Below are 16,820 nucleotides of genomic sequence, written 5' to 3'. Positions count from 1 at the left end.
TGGTTGCCCCTCTAGATAAGTTTCGTCAGAAACTTGGTACATTCCGGGAGCATGAGGTGGCATCTCGTCGACAACATTCACACCTTTGGCTTCTTTCTCCATAAGCCTTTTCGATAATAAATCCACGGTGGTTTGCAATTGAGCGAATGCATGATCTCGCTCATGATTTTCTTTGGCCACCGCGGCCACAGAGGGACTACCATATGATAGGACTTCGCTATCACTCGAATGTCAGGCTTGATTGTGGGTAGTAAGCTTGTCGAGCAACCTGGTGATGTTGACAAAGGATTTGTCCATGAAGCATCCCCCAGCTGCAGTGTTGACAGCTATTTGATTCATGGTATCTAGCCCCTTGTAGAACTTCTCTGTGAGGATTGCATATGGAAATCCATGAGTCGGAGATTGAGCTAGATAATATTTGAAACGCTCCCATGCTGCATATAGTTGTTCCCCCGGAAGTTGTTTGAACCCAAAAATCTTGTCCCGAAACTCAGCCTTTTTGCTTGGTGGGAACCATTTTTTTAGAAATATATTGGCCAACTCGTTCCAGGTGTGAATAGTATTGCTCGAGATATTTTCATACCATTCCCTCACTTGGCCAGCCAAGGAATATTTGAAAACCCACAGCCGCAGTGCATCAGCAGGAACAACACCTTGGGACTGTTGAGAGCATGCATGTAGGAAGTTCCTCAGGTGTCGGAGTGGACAATCCTCCGAAGAATTTCGGAAATAGCCTTCAAGTTTCAATAGCTGATAGATAGAACTATCAATTTTGAAATTTGCATTTCCTGTTCTAGGCGGAACTACAGCTGAAGCATAATCAGCTTCGTCGATGAATTCCGCAAATACATTCTCATCCTCTTCTTCTTCTGGTGCAGGATGGTTCACTTGGATTCCCCCTTGGTTTCCTTGATTGCGATGGGGTCTTCCTGCCATGTTCACCTGGTTCACCAAAACAACAAACGAGGTGTGATGGAATAGAAAAAGTTTTAAAGAATAGTACACAACAATTAGTAATTTCTGAACCGTATTCCACGGCAACGGCGCCAAAATTTGATACGCTCAAATTACACCTATTAATGGCGTAAAGCGGACGTTGTCAAATATAGTAACCCAACAAGGTTGGGGTCGAATCCCACGGGGAATATGGAGAGAAAAGAGTACTAATCGTATGCGATACCAGTCTTTAAATGCTTTAATCCTATTCCGGATAGTTTGAATTGATTGTTGAATAATGTAATTGAATACTTTGACTTAAAATGTAATTAATGTGAAAGAGAAACTAAGGTTGTGTTCCCCAATTTGGTTAGATATTATGCTTCAGGTTTCAAAGTGATATACTTCTAATGGTTGTTCTATGAATATGCACTTGGTCTCTTAAAGACTTCTTAATGTTTCCCAACAGTTAAGAAGTATTTCCTCTTCTTGATTCTTCCGAATATAAAAGAGTTACAATCGAAGAGCGACCAATAATGCCAATTTAGAATTATTCTTATTCCTAAGTTAGTCTATTAAACGAGGGTTAACGCCTCGAGTCATTGTTATTCAATCTTACCAATATTGACTCTCTTTCCCAAGAAAAGTAAATATAATGGCTTCGGCTAATGCTTGCAATCATTACCCAACGTTACAACTCAAAGATAGAATAAATAACAACAACCATTATGCATATATCAATAATAGAAACCCATTCACATAATACCCATTATGAGATTCACAACCTTAGAATTGAAATTAGCAACTCATAATGTTTCTTGACAGAAAAAGCTTAAAGATTAACATAATACACTTACAATGCTAATACAAGATGGAATGAGAGTGAAGTTGTTGCCTTAAATGCTCCAACCACTTCAAGAGTAAAGACCTAGGGTTTTTGCCTCTAAAATAAAATCTGCTTGCTTATTTAAAACCCTACATTAAGTATTTATAGAGCCAAAAATCGCGCCAAGTTTCTGGACAAAAATGTCCTTACGCCGCATCGTTACGGACCGTAACCTGTGTTACGGTCCGTCCTTCAATTTGTAATTTGTCTGCTTTGACGTTACGGCCATCATGCGACGGACCGTACCCTGTGCTACGGTCCGTCCTTCTGAAGCGTAAGTGGTGACAATTATTTGGCAACTCTCTGGAATTCTGGCTGATGTTACGGTGAGGTGTTACGGACCGTAACATGAGTTACGGACCGTAACACTAAACCGTAACACTGAAGGTTTTATTGAAACTCTCTTGAAATTTAGCTCATGTTACGGTGATATGTTACGGACCGTAACACTCCACCATAACACTGATGGTTTCAATGAAAACTTTCTGGAAATTTAGGCCCCGTTACGGTTCAAAGGTACGAACCGTAACATGAGTTACGGATGCCGTTACGGTCCGTAACATGAGTTACAGACCGTTGCTTAGCTCCAATTTGTCCGTTTTTTCAGCATTACTTCTCATTTCCGATCCTTAGTTAATCAACCCTATAAAACACAAAAATAGCATAAGAAACAATGTAAAAACACTTAAAATCAATCAACATTTCTATTTACAAAGGCATAAAATGTGCTAAAATTCACGGCACATCATAGCCCAGTTATAAAAAACCTATACACCGATATGTATATTATACATATATTATATGTATAACATATGTATAATTAAGTATAATACACAAAACTATTTGTTGGCCATTTTATAAACTAGATCGCCCAAAGATATTGAGCTGTAATTTTTCCATTTAAATTTCCTTTTCATTAGTCACTGTTTAGTTGACGGGCAACTTATATTGCGGTTCTTTTTTCACCCCGTGGTTATTAAGGAGGAAACTGCTTTCTGCGAAAAATTTCTTGATATTTTTCATGATTATTAAGGAAAAATAGAATATACCACAAATAACAACATACCCAGTTGTAATCTCACCAATGGGATCAGGGGAGGGTGGTGTGTTTGCAGCCTTACCCCTACCATGTGTGGTAGAGAGGTTGTTTCCGATGGACCCTCAACTCAAGTAAGGTGGAATATATATATATATATATATATATATATATATATATATATATATATATATATATATATATATATATATATATATATATATATATATCCGCTTATATCAATTTACAAAATTCATCCCTTAAAAATTACATTGACTTAGTGATTTTTTAACACATATAGAGTCTAAACCTGCCCCTGTCTGCCTGCCCCTACATTGTTATGTTTAGCTAGGTAGACGGGATGAAAAAACAACTTTAAAATCACCGTAAATTGTCAATAATATCCTGCACCTGGTATCTGTCATAATTTTTGTTCATCGGATAATTGTATGCTAGATGATTTGAACTGGAGTTCAAAGGAACTTTGTCCACTATCGAGTCGTCTAAAGATAACTATAGGTGACTCTTCATAATCAGTGAAATTAATAACTTGAAAATCAAGGTAAACAAAACATGTTAAATTATACTGATAGTGGACTTTATGCTATAAGTATATAGAAGTTAAATTCGTTCAAATATGAAGGGAGTTAAGGAAAGTCTATAAAATATATTAGAGTACCTGGCTTGAATGCCATTTGGAAAGATACTTTACACCAGTTGGCTCATATATGATCCAATACAACTAAAATCATTTGGTGAAGATAAGAAGATCTTTTTTGTGTTTTGGCTTCTCATTCATTGTCCTTTATCTATTTTGAGGCCCGACTAATTCCTAATTGTGTGGCATAGTACCCAGAAAGCGCTTCCTATCGGGATTTTTTTTTTTCATTTTTCAGGTTTGAACACCCTACCAGTTGGTTAAGAATGGAGGGATTATATTAATCTCATCAAAATTGCTATTGATAACATAGAAAGATCTTGAACTAGATGGATGTCTTGTTCTGCATTTTCCCAATTGATGTTGCAAACGGACTTTTCCAATAGCCTAATACTGGGTCATTTGCACTCTTGTCCTTATTTTGTGTTGGTCTTTAAATTTTCCCCCCTCAAGAGAAATAAAGTTTTCATGGGGCATAAATTTGTATTTTTACATTATAATATTTCACAAGTTATATCCCGCGGCCTTAAAGAACTTATGCCCCGTTAGGCATAAGTTCGGTTTTGAAAGAGAAAAATTATTGACCATCACATTCAAAGGGCAAAAATAAAAGACCAGCCCATTTGAAGGACAAACCGTGCAATTCTTCCCTAATACTTGACCATATATTGTTGTATGAAAAAGGGTCATTTGCACGATTGGCCTTAAAAGGCAACTTGTTTTTAATTTTTGGCCCTCAAATTGTTGGTCTTTAATTTTGCCCTTCGCCTAATACCTCGAGGTTCTAGGTTCGAATTCCTGCTCTGTATAAAAATAAAAAAATAAAAAAAAGAATTTCGCAAGGCTATGGTTTGTGGTCAAATTAAGCCTATTCGGGCAAAAGTTAGGTCTTAAGGCAGATTTTTACCCAAAATTAGGCCTTTGCCCAAAATAGGCATATTCATGCAAAAGTTAGGCCTTAAAACAAACTTTTGCCCAAACTCTGCCCTGTAAGTTTGAATCCAAAATTCTGCCATGCGTTTTTTTTTTTAATTTTTACTAAGCGGGGGTTCGAATCCAGAACCCATGAATTTTTAGGCGAATGGAAAAAATTAAAGACCAACAATTTGAGGGTCAAAAATTAAAGACCAGTGCCTTTGAAGGACATTCCGTGCAAAACAATGTATGAAAAATCAAGTTGCCAAAACTTAATGGGCTTTTAGATGTTGCTAAAAAGAAGCCCAACCCACATTTATTAGGATTCAGCCCATCTGTGAGGCCTACGTAAATGCCAAAAAAAAATGATCTGAATAAGCATGAGTACCCCCTAAGCCTAAACTTTACTCGGATTCTCAATTACACACCGATCTTTGTAAGGGTCATATTATCCCTTGAAATTTTTCGAGTCATAAACAGCTATCCGTCACAATAGCTCAGAAGTGCACAATCTGACTCGGATATCATTATCTTTGTGGAGATTTTATCATCCCCTAAACTTTTTCGAACATGTATTTATTGGAATAATCAAGGTGTGTGCAGACTGATTCGGACATCAGAGTCAGTTTGCAATTATTAATTCAAAACCATCTTAGGTTCAGTTCTTATTCTCTATCTATCAAGAATGTAACAAATACTATAGAATTGTTTGAAATAATTAAAAAAAAAAAACTCAAGTCCTATATATATTTAAAAGGAATCTTCTCAAGTGCTCTCTAATATACAAGCTGAATGTTGGCTTATTATATTTTTTTCAGTTGAGGAATCCAATAATTGTTATTGTGATTGCCAACAAAATGAGATGCTCCCTCTTCAAGTTGTCACATATAGTTGCAATTGTAAATCCATTTCACAATGTTGAGTACATCCAGTATTTGCTATATTTGATACATATCAAAACTACTTGCAAAAAAAATAAAAAAAATATATTGATGTATCAAAAGTTTAAGTGATGAAAGAGATCATGAAAAATTTAAGGTGAAAAAGGAAAATCTTGAAATTTTCTTTTTAGTTAAAAGAATTTTGCCCGTATAAGTTTGGATTACGATTTAGCTATTGTAGTATTTGCTTTAAAAAAGCAGACAAGTGAAGTAATCTCGTAAAGATTGCACCCCAACTCCCGTGCCATATAGTGATATGAAACTATAATTTTAGCTAATTACAGTAGATAAATATAATATATTATTTTCCCATACCATCCCATCTTTATTTCCAAAAAAAAAAAAAAAACATTTAAACAGTGAATCTGGTCTTGCAAATGTCCTAATTCAATCACCCCCATTTGGCCAGATCACATATGACTAGTTTTTTTCCTATCAACATTTTGTTCTATTTATATTATCTTCGAAAATTTCTAAAATAAAGTGAGCTTATTGATGAGTATTTTAATATAGGGTATGAAATAACTATTTGTATTAAACAAATGCAAAACCGTGTGGCTTCAATATTTGATTTCTTAAGTCTAATCTAAACGCTAAGCCCAGAAATTTGATTAAGAATTCAAAGCAAAAACTACAACTGGAGTTTGAGATTTGGGTCATTAACTTTCATTATGTAACGGAGAAATTCTCGAGGGTCAATGGTGTACGATCTAAAATTTCCTTCATTATAACAAAGAAATTCCCGAGGATCAATGGTGTACGATCTAAAATTTTTGGGGGATAATAATGGATTTAACCGATCCTTTAATCCTTCTCCACTTTTATACTGAACTTTTATTTGTGACAAGTCGTGGGGGAGCCACTTTTGTTCGAATTATGTCGACTGTCATATCCCTTCATCGAAAACTTATATTGTGTAGATAGGTCAATTTTTTTTACTGTATATATTAAATATTGAATCTCCTTGGCTTCTTCGCGTATTTTTTTTTAAATATTTTGAATCTCTTTAGTGAAATTTTGATTCAGCTATTGACGTTAGCACTTCAAATAAAACAGTAATTAACTACGAAATTCATTGTTAAGTACCTCGTTGCTAACATATATATTTTTTTTCAAAAAAATCGTCACTAAATAAGATTGACAACGAATTTTATTATTTAGAGACAAGAGTTATCCATTACACTAATTCGTTTTTTAATGCAAGATTTAAATTCATAATCCACTCATCATGTGTTACACTCTTTTCATTTGATCAAGGTCGTGGGCTAATCTCCATGTAATTTCCATTGCTTGAGAATTAAAATATCTTTTAGCATATTATTATTATATGAATAGATTACCGTCCAACCTAGTTTTTGTCTTGTTCATCATTTAATTTTAATTGATTAATGTGTTAATTAGTTGATGCTGAACTGGCATTGTTTGGTTTTAAAAGTATTAAAACCTGCAATTTGGCTATCAATCTCTTACAAGCAAATGACTCGCATTCAATGCACTGCTCTCACCACCTGCTTTACAGTTTATTTCATTTTATCATATATCCCCATAGGTTGAGGAATAATTTCCTTTTTTCCTATATAAAATGCATGCACCTCTTTCTACTTGCTCATTTCTCATTCCCTTGTTAAGAAATTCTCGAGAGATAGTTGCACACGATTTGAAACTCGATGAATAATAAACTCATCCTTTTATCCTTCTTTAGATATCAGGTAATATTCGTCGGCAACAAAATAATTTAAATTATTTGAGTTGGTCATATGAATTCTCACAACTATTTATTTCCATTTTAAATTTATCTTAGACCGACACTATACAAAACAAAAATAAGAAGTAATTGAAGTTTTCTATAAAAAAATTTACTAGCAAAAATCTCCTAAAGACTTCCGCAAAGCATAAGACCTAAAATGAAAGTACTTATAGATAACATAGACTAAAACATATATGTCCAACTAATTGATATCGCCCATATGATCTTTTTTTTTTTTTCCTGACATGCTCTATCTTTCGCTTAGTTTGTACGAATCCCAAAAGATTATAAGCTATTGGAAACAATTTCGTTTTCCCATACCATTTTAGGTCTAGCTTATTCTATTTTAACACTTTCACTCATCATAGTTCACGCTTGACATTGTTTTTTTTTTTTTTTTTTACATTATTATCATGTCATCCAAAAGATTACTATAGTAACTGTGCTCATAAAAGTTTAAACTGTCAATCATCTCTAAAAGTAAGCGATAAATAATGCTACACCAAGTTAAATTACACTAATAGCATAAAAAAATCATTACACATGAGTAAATATAAGTTAAATCCATATATATCTAAAACACAAATGTTAAATTTGATGATGGTTGCAAGTTGCAATCAAAATTCATCATAGTCATTAGGTAAGCAGTCTCTATATGCATTAAGTCTAGAATGATCCTCCCAATATACATGCACATAGACATAAAAATTCAAAAGTTTACGTGAAGTACTAGCTAGTATATATAGTCCTTATAGCTAAGGTTGGTACATAGCTCATGATGTGTGGCATACATTCTGTACAAATGTGAACCCAACCAAAGCTCTTGCATATAATATTGTTAGGTTCAAAATAAATAAGAACCATGCATGCATCTTTTTTTAGAAAATGTCGGTTCAATTTGGTTAGTTTGGTTCTGATTTCTGATTCCAGTGTCGTGTCAGAGACCAGAGGCGGATGTACAGTATACGATAAAACTCAATAATTTTAATTTAGATTATATATATATATATATATATATATATATATATATATATATATATATATATATATATATATATATATATATATAAATATTCACTCATTAGCGATGTTTATTGATTATATTAAAAGAAAGGGTGGAGCTTGAAGAAGCGAATTAGGTTTATTCAACCCCTTTGAGAATATGTACATCTAATAAATTATGAACTAGCAGTATAAATGAATTGTGAATTTTGTATAATCATTTAACATCCATAATAGCTTGACATGTTAACTTTCGTAATCTTCTTTCTCATGGATTAGGTACAGAAAAGCATCCACCATTTTCGTTTACTCCTCTAAACAACTTTCGGATCTCTCAATCATTAGTTTAAGATTTTAATCATTTCTGTCAGGGAATGCTCACGTCTTTAATATTAGTACGAATTAGTTGGGCCAGTAAATTTTGAATATAAATGATTATACAAAAAAAATGCGGTTTTGTCTATGGACATCAAATTTTTGTAATACATTAATTCGATTAATTTAAATTCACATTGCGTAGACTCGATAGGATCATAAGTTTCTCCATCTTCAGGCTTGAATCCTATCCCTTTGATTAAAAGTGAGAGAATTTCAATTATTCCACCATATCCTTTAATGATAATGACGATGATTTAGGAGTTAGGACTCAGTAAGTGTTATTAAGGGAATCCAGATATTCATAGATAATTTTATTACTTTTTTTTTCGTGAATACAAATTACAAGTGGTTAATGCTACCGTTTACAAGAATCACAAATAAAATGGAGAAAAGAAATTGGAAAGTTCACTAGGTATTCTGACATGATTTGATTGAGATTTGACAAACGGTCAATTTAAAATTAAGTTGAAAAAGAGTATTCGGAAGTTAAAATTATATTTGGACATGAAAACAAAATTGAAGCTACGAATGAAAAACATAAAAAACTCCAAAAATCTATTTTTTCAAATTTCAAATTCATATTTCAAGTTTGAACGGTAAGGAGGAAAATGTGAAGTTCTTTTGCTTGGAATACCTTTTGTCCAAAGGAAAAGTAAATAACATTATTGGTCCCAATTGAAAAGTATAAAAGGGGAAACAACTACGAAACAGATTCAAGAAGGTGCAATTTTGACTAATTCATAAACAAAACGTTATGATGTACGTAATGTATGGTTTTGACAAAATTTTGACTTATTTCGAGCCATGCAATGGATTTATCCATTAACTTTTTGTCGACACCATTAATAGCAAATTCATTGTATATTTGCACTTCTATATATACCCCTTTCCCAATTGTAGCAAAACTTCTTTTATTAAAAGTATTGAACAAAAATAATATATGTCCATAGGAGCCCTACTTTAATTAGCATGACATACTACGAAATAGTCTTAAATTTACGTTAACATTCATGAATCATGATTTTGTTGTAATCCGGTCAAGTACTAGATAGAGCCGTTTGGATTAGCCGATTGAAAATAGCTGATAAGTATTATAGGATCGATTGGTTGATAATTAGGGTAATGCAAAGTTAGTTATGTAGTGATTAATTATGTAAGATTTAGTTATTAATTAGGGTTTAGCTTTCATGCATATTAATCTATATATACTAGTTACTTCTTCTTTAATCAAATATTTCAGGTTCGAGCCATATTTGTATGAAATCATCTTTGTTAGAGAACACTTTACCTTCTAAAGTGAGACTTCCCTGTTGAATATTAATTTAATCGGGCTTTAATACGAATATCGAACATCAAATGCAAAACTAAAAAGAAGTAGAGATAAAGAGTTTTTTTTTTTTTTTTGTGCGCCCTACGTACAAAGTCGAAAAGATGAAAGCTATTTAAAGGTATCCAATTGTCAAAGCAACAAACTTCTATGGAATTGAGACATACATTTTAGAATAAGACCAAAAGATGACTATTAACTGTTGTTGATTATTACAACTTGTGTTTTAAAGATTTTAACAAATTAAAGAAATTTCCAAAAATGGTTCACTTAATTGAGACGTATTTATCAATTGTACGTTCATTCATGTAATTAAAGTCCCTTTTGGCCCCATTATATATAGGTCATGAATCATGATGTCAACCCATAGAAATCTAAAGGGCAACTAATAATTTCAAGCTACTTTTCCATATTTAAGTAGACAATCTAGTCTAGAATAAAAAAATTGTGTTAGAAAGCGCTTTTTCCGTGAGTATATTATGAGGCGACATCGAATTCACTACGAGAAAGAAGATATTTACCAATATTTTTTTTGTTGTCATAGTATTAACTATAGTTGTAAAAAGTACTTTTGGCAACAACACTTTTTTATTGTTGCATAAACTTTTCCTAACCACTGTGATTGCAACGGTGTGCAATAACTTTTTTGTTGTTGCTAAAAGTATTTTTTGCAACAATTGTCAATATATGACCACAAAATTAAATTGTTTGGCAACAAAAAAAAAAATTCATTTTTAAAAGCATAAAATGAAAAAAAAAAAAAGTTTTAGACGTGAGTGGCATTTCGTGATTCAATCTTAATTAATACGGGTTTTGTTAATTGAAAGTTGATTAAAACGTTTTTAAAAAGTAGCCATTTGCCAAGTTGCATTATCTTTGTCCATTTTTCCCTTTTCTTTTTTAATTTTCAAGGACACGTTCACTGTACTGCAAAATGCAAGCTAGTAATTCATCTATTCTAATTTATGTGACACATTTTCTTTTTAATCTGTCACAAAAAGAATGTTCTTTTTTAATCTGCCACAAAAAGACTGTTAGTTTTCTATATTTAAAAATAATTTAACTTTATAAGATGATTCATAATCACATAAATATCTAAGACTTATTTTGAATCACAAATTTTAAAAATCTTGTTTTCTTTCTTAAATTTTGTATCTAGTCAAATGATGCTATATAAATTGAGATCGAGGGAGTAACAATAATAATTAAAAAAAAAAACTAACACTTCATCATGACAAATACTTGTCAATCCACGTGGCAATTCTATTCATGAGCTGTACTTTGAAATAGTTCGAATTACTCTTGAATGCAACTTGTCCAAACAAAACGTATATAAATTATATACACTTGTTATTTTGGAAAAAAATGTTATATATACTTGTAAATAATTTTTACATTAATAGTAAAATTTAAACTTAAAGAGCTAATTGTTTTATTTTTCAGGATATTATATATTATATCATACGAGACTTCATAAAGAGAGTTACTTGTTATTTTGCATTCTAACCGAAATGCACAAAAAGTTAATTATTTATTATATCAAGCCAAAGAACATAAACTCAGAAAAAGATTGTTATGGGAAAATTTGTTTATGAAAAAGATTTAACGTTGCAATATCAATTATTTAATAAATATAAAGGGAAATTTCGAGTATTAAATGAGTAAAAGATAATTCATATCCAATACAATTATAGTAAGAGGGAAAGTAAATATAGTCTTTTGCATTCGTAGATTTCCAATTTCAAATAAAAATGAAGTTTTATACGTACCAAATTTTTATTTAGAAAACTAACAAATGCAAAATTTAACCATATAAACATGTTCTCAAAAACTACTTTTCCATTTGTTATTCTGTTTATTATTTTAATACCAATTATTGTGGTATTAGGAAAGGAAAGATGTAAATATCAACTTTTTCTGTTTTGTAACAACAAGAAAAAAAAAACTGAATTGTAATCATTGTAATACCCAATAATTTTAATTTGTAATACCCATCAATTATTATTTTTTAAATATAAAATTTTTATTTTATGATTTAGTAGATCTAAATGAATAGAATAAAATAATAACAGAGTTATTAGTTAAATCAATACAAAAAGTACATATAATGAAGAATCCATGCAAAAAATATTGGACAAAAAAGAACATTAGCAACAATAATAAAACGATAACCGAAACAAAAAAAAAAGAAAAAACAACAACAACAATAATACATATCCACTGTAATTCCACCATTGAGATATATTTATCAATTTCCATATTCTATTTTTTTTCCCTTCTAAATTCTACTTGCAGAAAGAAACTAAAAGAAGTGTTTAAACTAAAAAAAAAAACAAAAAAACAGGTGCAATCAGTAACCGGTAACAGGAAGTACAAGTGGCTTAGCTTTGAAGAATAAACTGGAAATACCAGTTTTAGGGAATGATTCATTGAACTTACCAAATACATTTAATTTGTCAAATCATAATTTATATATATGTCACAATACCCACATAACTGTTTTCTAAACCAAAAAAAAAAAAAAACCATTCTTTCTCTCTAAATAACCTTATAATATCTCTCTTTTTTTTGCCCTACTTATAGGGTTCTTGCAAAAAAATTGGATTTTTTTCATTTGGAATGCAAATATTGGTTAAAAATCAAATCTTTTTTGTTCTACAATTTGGGGTTTTGTTTTTGAAGAGCAAATATGCCTACTCTTGTTAATTATAGTGGTGAGTTTTCATTTTTTTTCCTGTTTTCTGAAGTTCTTGTTTTTTTAAGTTATGGGTTGTTCATATTACAATTAATTTAGGTTACAAATGATTTTTTTAAAAGTTATGGGTTGTTCATATTACAATGAATTGAGGTTAATTTTTTTTTTTTTTAAATTTATGGTTTGTTCATACTGAATTTGAGGTTAAAAATGTTTTTTTTTTTTAATTATGGGTTGTCCTTAATGAATTCAGATTAAAAATGAATTTTAGGTTTAGTTCCTTTTTTAAAAAAAAAAAAATTTGAATCATGATATGGATGGATGATTATTGAGATGAATTTTAGGTTTAGTTCCAATAATTTATTCATCATGAATAGAGTCTATAATTCTGTAGTGGTGCATGATTGTTGAGTATTGAGATGAATATGATTATTAATTTACTGAAATGGAAATGAATTTTTTATGTTTAGCTCCAATCATTTGCTACTATTTATCATGAATATAGTGTATAAATCTGTATAGGTTCATCATTGTTGATATGAATTTTAAGTGTAGCTACAGTTTCTGTACAAGTTCTTGATTGTTGTGATGATATATGAGCATTAATTTACTGAACTGGATAAAAAGGAAAAAAAAAAAGAAAATGAAAAGACTATATTTTTGGCTTTGGAGATTAATTTAATCTAGACTTTCTGTGTTTGATAGATCTTTATTAGTCTTAACTCTTATGTTCTGAATCTATAATAAAGATAGGTAATTTGTTGAAGAAACTGTGGATAAGAATGAATCTAGAGTTTCTTTAATTATCTGATCTGAAAATTTGTACCTAGTAGGTAAATCTAAAGCTTCAATTCACATGTGATAATTGTTTTTCTTTTAATTCTTTGCAAATAACCTAACTTAGTTGTACTTACATTTGTAAATTCTTTCATAAGAGAAATTTTAGTATGCTATAGGAAATTATAGCTGACAATAGACTTGCTCCTTGGATTTCAGGTGATGATGAATTCTATTCCGGCGGATCTTTATGTTCTGCAGATTTGGGTCTCATGTTGTCTTTGGGTCATGCTGAAGTTTACTGCCCTCCTAAGAAGAGGGCCCGCATTAGTGGCCCGTTTGTTGTTGGAGACCGATCAAAGGATCCGTCTGTTGAAATTCTTCCTGATGAATGCCTATTTGAGATCCTCAGACGATTGCCCGGAGGCAAAGAAAGGGGTGCAGCAGCTTGTGTTTCTAAGCGGTGGCTTATGTTGTTGAGTAGCTTACGTAACTCCGAAATTTGCTTGAATGACACAACAATGATCTCTAAAGATGAAGATCTTGAAGTAGAATGTGATGGATATCTTACTAGGTGTGTAGAAGGAAAGAAAGCTACTGATGTTAGACTTGCTGCAATTGCAGTTGGGACTTCTACCCGTGGGGGATTAGGAAAGCTTTCCGTCCGTGGAAGCAACTCGGTTCGTGGTATTACTAATCTTGGTCTATCCGCAATCGCGCATGGTTGTCCTTCTCTCAGGGTCCTATCATTGTGGAACGTTCCATTTATTGGAGACGAAAGTCTTTTGGAGATTGCAAGGGAATGCCATTCATTAGAAAAGCTAGATCTAAGCCAATGCCCTTCGATTTCCAACAAGGGTCTTGTTGCAATAGCAGAGAACTGCCCGAGCTTGACTTCTTTGACAATCGAATCTTGTCCGAGTATTGGGAATGAAGGCTTGCAAGCTATTGGAAAACATTGCACCAAACTACAGTCTCTTACGATTAAGGACTGTCCACTTGTCGGCGATCAAGGAGTTGCTAGTCTTTTATCATCAGGTACTTCAATGTTGACAAAAGTGAAACTACACGGTCTAAATATCACAGATTTCTCGCTTGCCGTCATTGGTCACTACGGCAAGCTGATTACAAATCTTAATCTTAGTTCACTACGTAACGTGAGTCAGAAGGGATTTTGGGTCATGGGTAATGCTCGAGGTCTCGAGTCTCTGGTTTCTTTGACAATCACATTATGCCGGGGAGCCACGGATGTCGGTCTTGAAGCAGTGGGAAAGGGTTGCCCGAGTCTCAAACATATGTGCATTCGCAAATGTTGCTTTGTTTCCGATGCTGGACTTGTTGCTTTTGCTAAAGAGGCTGGATCGCTTGAGAGCTTAAACTTGGAGGAGTGCAATAGAATTACCCAGACAGGTATCCTTAATGCAGTTTCAAACTGCATGAAGTTAAAGTCTCTTTCCTTAGTGAAATGCATGGGAATTAAAGATCTAGTTCTAGAAACTTCCTTGTTGTCTCCGTGTGAATCTCTTAAATGCTTGTCTATCCGAAGCTGTCCGGGATTCGGGAGCACTAGCTTAGCTATGGTTGGTAAGCTTTGCCCAAAACTGCATCAATTAGATCTCAGCGGGCTTTGTGGAATAACGGACGCTGGTCTTCTCCCACTTTTGGAGAGTTGTGAAGGACTTGTTAAGGTGAATCTTAGCGACTGCCTGAACTTGACCGATCAAGTGGTATTTTCATTAGCTAGGCGACATGGAGCGGCCTTTGAATTGCTTAATCTTGATGGATGCAGGAAGGTTACCGACGCAAGTTTGGTGGCAATTGCTGAATATTGCCCGTTACTTAATGATCTTGATGTTTCTAAGTGTGCCATAACTGATTCTGGTGTAGCTGCTTTATCCCGTGGAGTGCAAGTGAATTTGCAGGTCCTTTCTTTATCAGGTTGCTCGATGGTATCAAACAAAAGTGTTCCTTCGCTTAAAAAGTTGGGGGAGAATCTACTTGGTTTGAATCTCCAACATTGCTCCGTTGGTTGCAGCTCAGTCGAGCTTCTTGTGGAGGACTTGTGGAGATGTGATATTCTCTCCTAAACCATCGAGAGAACGAGCAGAAAGCTATTTTGGTTCATTCAGCCTGGCAATTACAGAAGCAAACATGAGTGTTGTCTTTTTACCCCGTAATATATTCGGGGCCATATGATACTTCAGTGTCTCGGTTGTTTTCCGGGAGGCTATGGTGAAAAACTTTTTTCCACTATTTTTTTGCAGGCTTCATCAAATCGAAGCTTGTTTCGGACATTTTTCACAGCCATGGTTTCCTGAGAATACAGTCACCTAGTACTGATATTAAAATTTTCACTCGTGTTGCTCCTCGAAAAATCAGGCGATTTGAATCATTCAGCTCAAGCTAAAACATCGACGGACAAGATTCATTCATGCATTTGCCTCCTTGGTGCTTGCTACATTGCAGAATCAGACAGTTTTATTAGGTTTATTACTATGTTAAAAGAGTCTTCATTGTTCGTAGCAAATAAAGTATCTACTTTGTGTCTTTAGACTTTAGTTGCTTTGAGCAATTTCTGTTTAGTGTGGTGCCTGTTATTTAGGGGCTTGGCCATTACAACCTTACCTAGGGTTGTTTTTTCCCCCTTACCAAGTCCTAGTTTTTGATAGGATTATCAATATCCTATTTCTAGCAGGTTCCATATGTTCAGAATTGTACTCTGCAACTATGTTTTTATATAATGAAGTGGTAGTTTGTTTTGAATTTTGTTTATTTTACATCGACAACTCCTTAAACTTGTGAGTAAATTTTATTTAGATACTCGAATTACAGTAGATCAGCGCCTAAACACATGATAAAGTGTTCATATTAGATATCTCCTGCTCAATTTTGGAAAAGTTTTTACACGTGTTCTCAAGCGTCTATTACGTAGATGAGTCAACTATATATGTTTTATCATTTATGTAATGAAAGTGGAAGTTTGTTTTGAATTGTGTTTATGTCTGTTATTTTGTTCCATTTTTGTTAAAGAATATGTCCTCCTTTAATGTTATCCATTTGATGCTTTGTCAACACTAAATACCATGAATGGAACCACTTGTAAATGCTAACTGATGTTTTTCTGTGAGATGGAGAATAAAATATGTCAAAAGCCTAAGTCGAAATTTGAGGCCTTGGATCATTTTGGTGTTCTTGATAACTATAGGTAATTAGTCGAAAAAGGTAAGATTAATAACTTAAAAAATTATGCAAGTTACCTACATCCAATGTGGCATGTGATCAATGAAGTGAGTTTGTATAAGGTGAGATTAATAACCCGAGAAATAATGTGAGTTGCCTGCAGTCAAGGGTATAGCCTAGTGATCAATGAAGTGAGTTGAGAATCATGAAGTCACAAGATCAAATCTCAATGATAGTAGGTGATTTAGATAAGGATACCCGATATATGTGCTGGCGTGAGGTAACATAAATCGTGCACATGCACTGGTGGGAGGTAACAGATACTCGTGGAAATAGTCGATA

At 32.9% G+C, this 16,820-nt stretch overlaps 1 protein-coding gene and 1 non-coding gene across 2 annotated transcripts; both read left to right on the top strand.

Moving 5' to 3' along the window:
- Window positions 1-385: 385 nt before the first annotated feature.
- On the top strand, window positions 386-491 carry LOC132638915 (small nucleolar RNA R71). Its single transcript, XR_009581973.1, has one exon. It is a non-coding gene; the product is annotated as a small nucleolar RNA R71 (small nucleolar RNA).
- Window positions 492-12,322: 11,831 nt separating this feature from the next.
- Window positions 12,323-16,061, top strand: LOC132636978 (EIN3-binding F-box protein 1-like). Its single transcript, XM_060354093.1, has 2 exons — window positions 12,323-12,540; window positions 13,518-16,061. The coding sequence occupies exons 1-2, from the start codon at window positions 12,516-12,518 to the stop codon at window positions 15,383-15,385; spliced, it is 1,893 nt and encodes a 630-aa protein (XP_060210076.1). The 5' UTR covers window positions 12,323-12,515; the 3' UTR covers window positions 15,386-16,061.
- The last annotated feature ends 759 nt before the right edge of the window (window positions 16,062-16,820 follow it).

Source organism: Lycium barbarum, chromosome 4 (genome assembly GCF_019175385.1).
Source record: "Lycium barbarum isolate Lr01 chromosome 4, ASM1917538v2, whole genome shotgun sequence".
Classification (NCBI taxonomy): Eukaryota; Viridiplantae; Streptophyta; class Magnoliopsida; order Solanales; family Solanaceae; genus Lycium; species Lycium barbarum.
The sequence above is the reverse complement of the archived record's forward strand: the minus strand, read 5'-3'. Positions and strand labels throughout refer to the sequence as shown.

What these genes read in the sequence shown, in the direction of transcription:
- LOC132636978 (XM_060354093.1), top strand. Translation starts at nt 12,516, where the DNA reads ATGCCTACTCTTGTTAATTATAGTG. An exon ending in TACTCTTGTTAATTATAGTG is followed by an intron (nt 12,541 to 13,517) that starts GTGAGTTTTCAT and finishes CTTGGATTTCAG; the next exon opens with GTGATGATGAATTCTATTCC.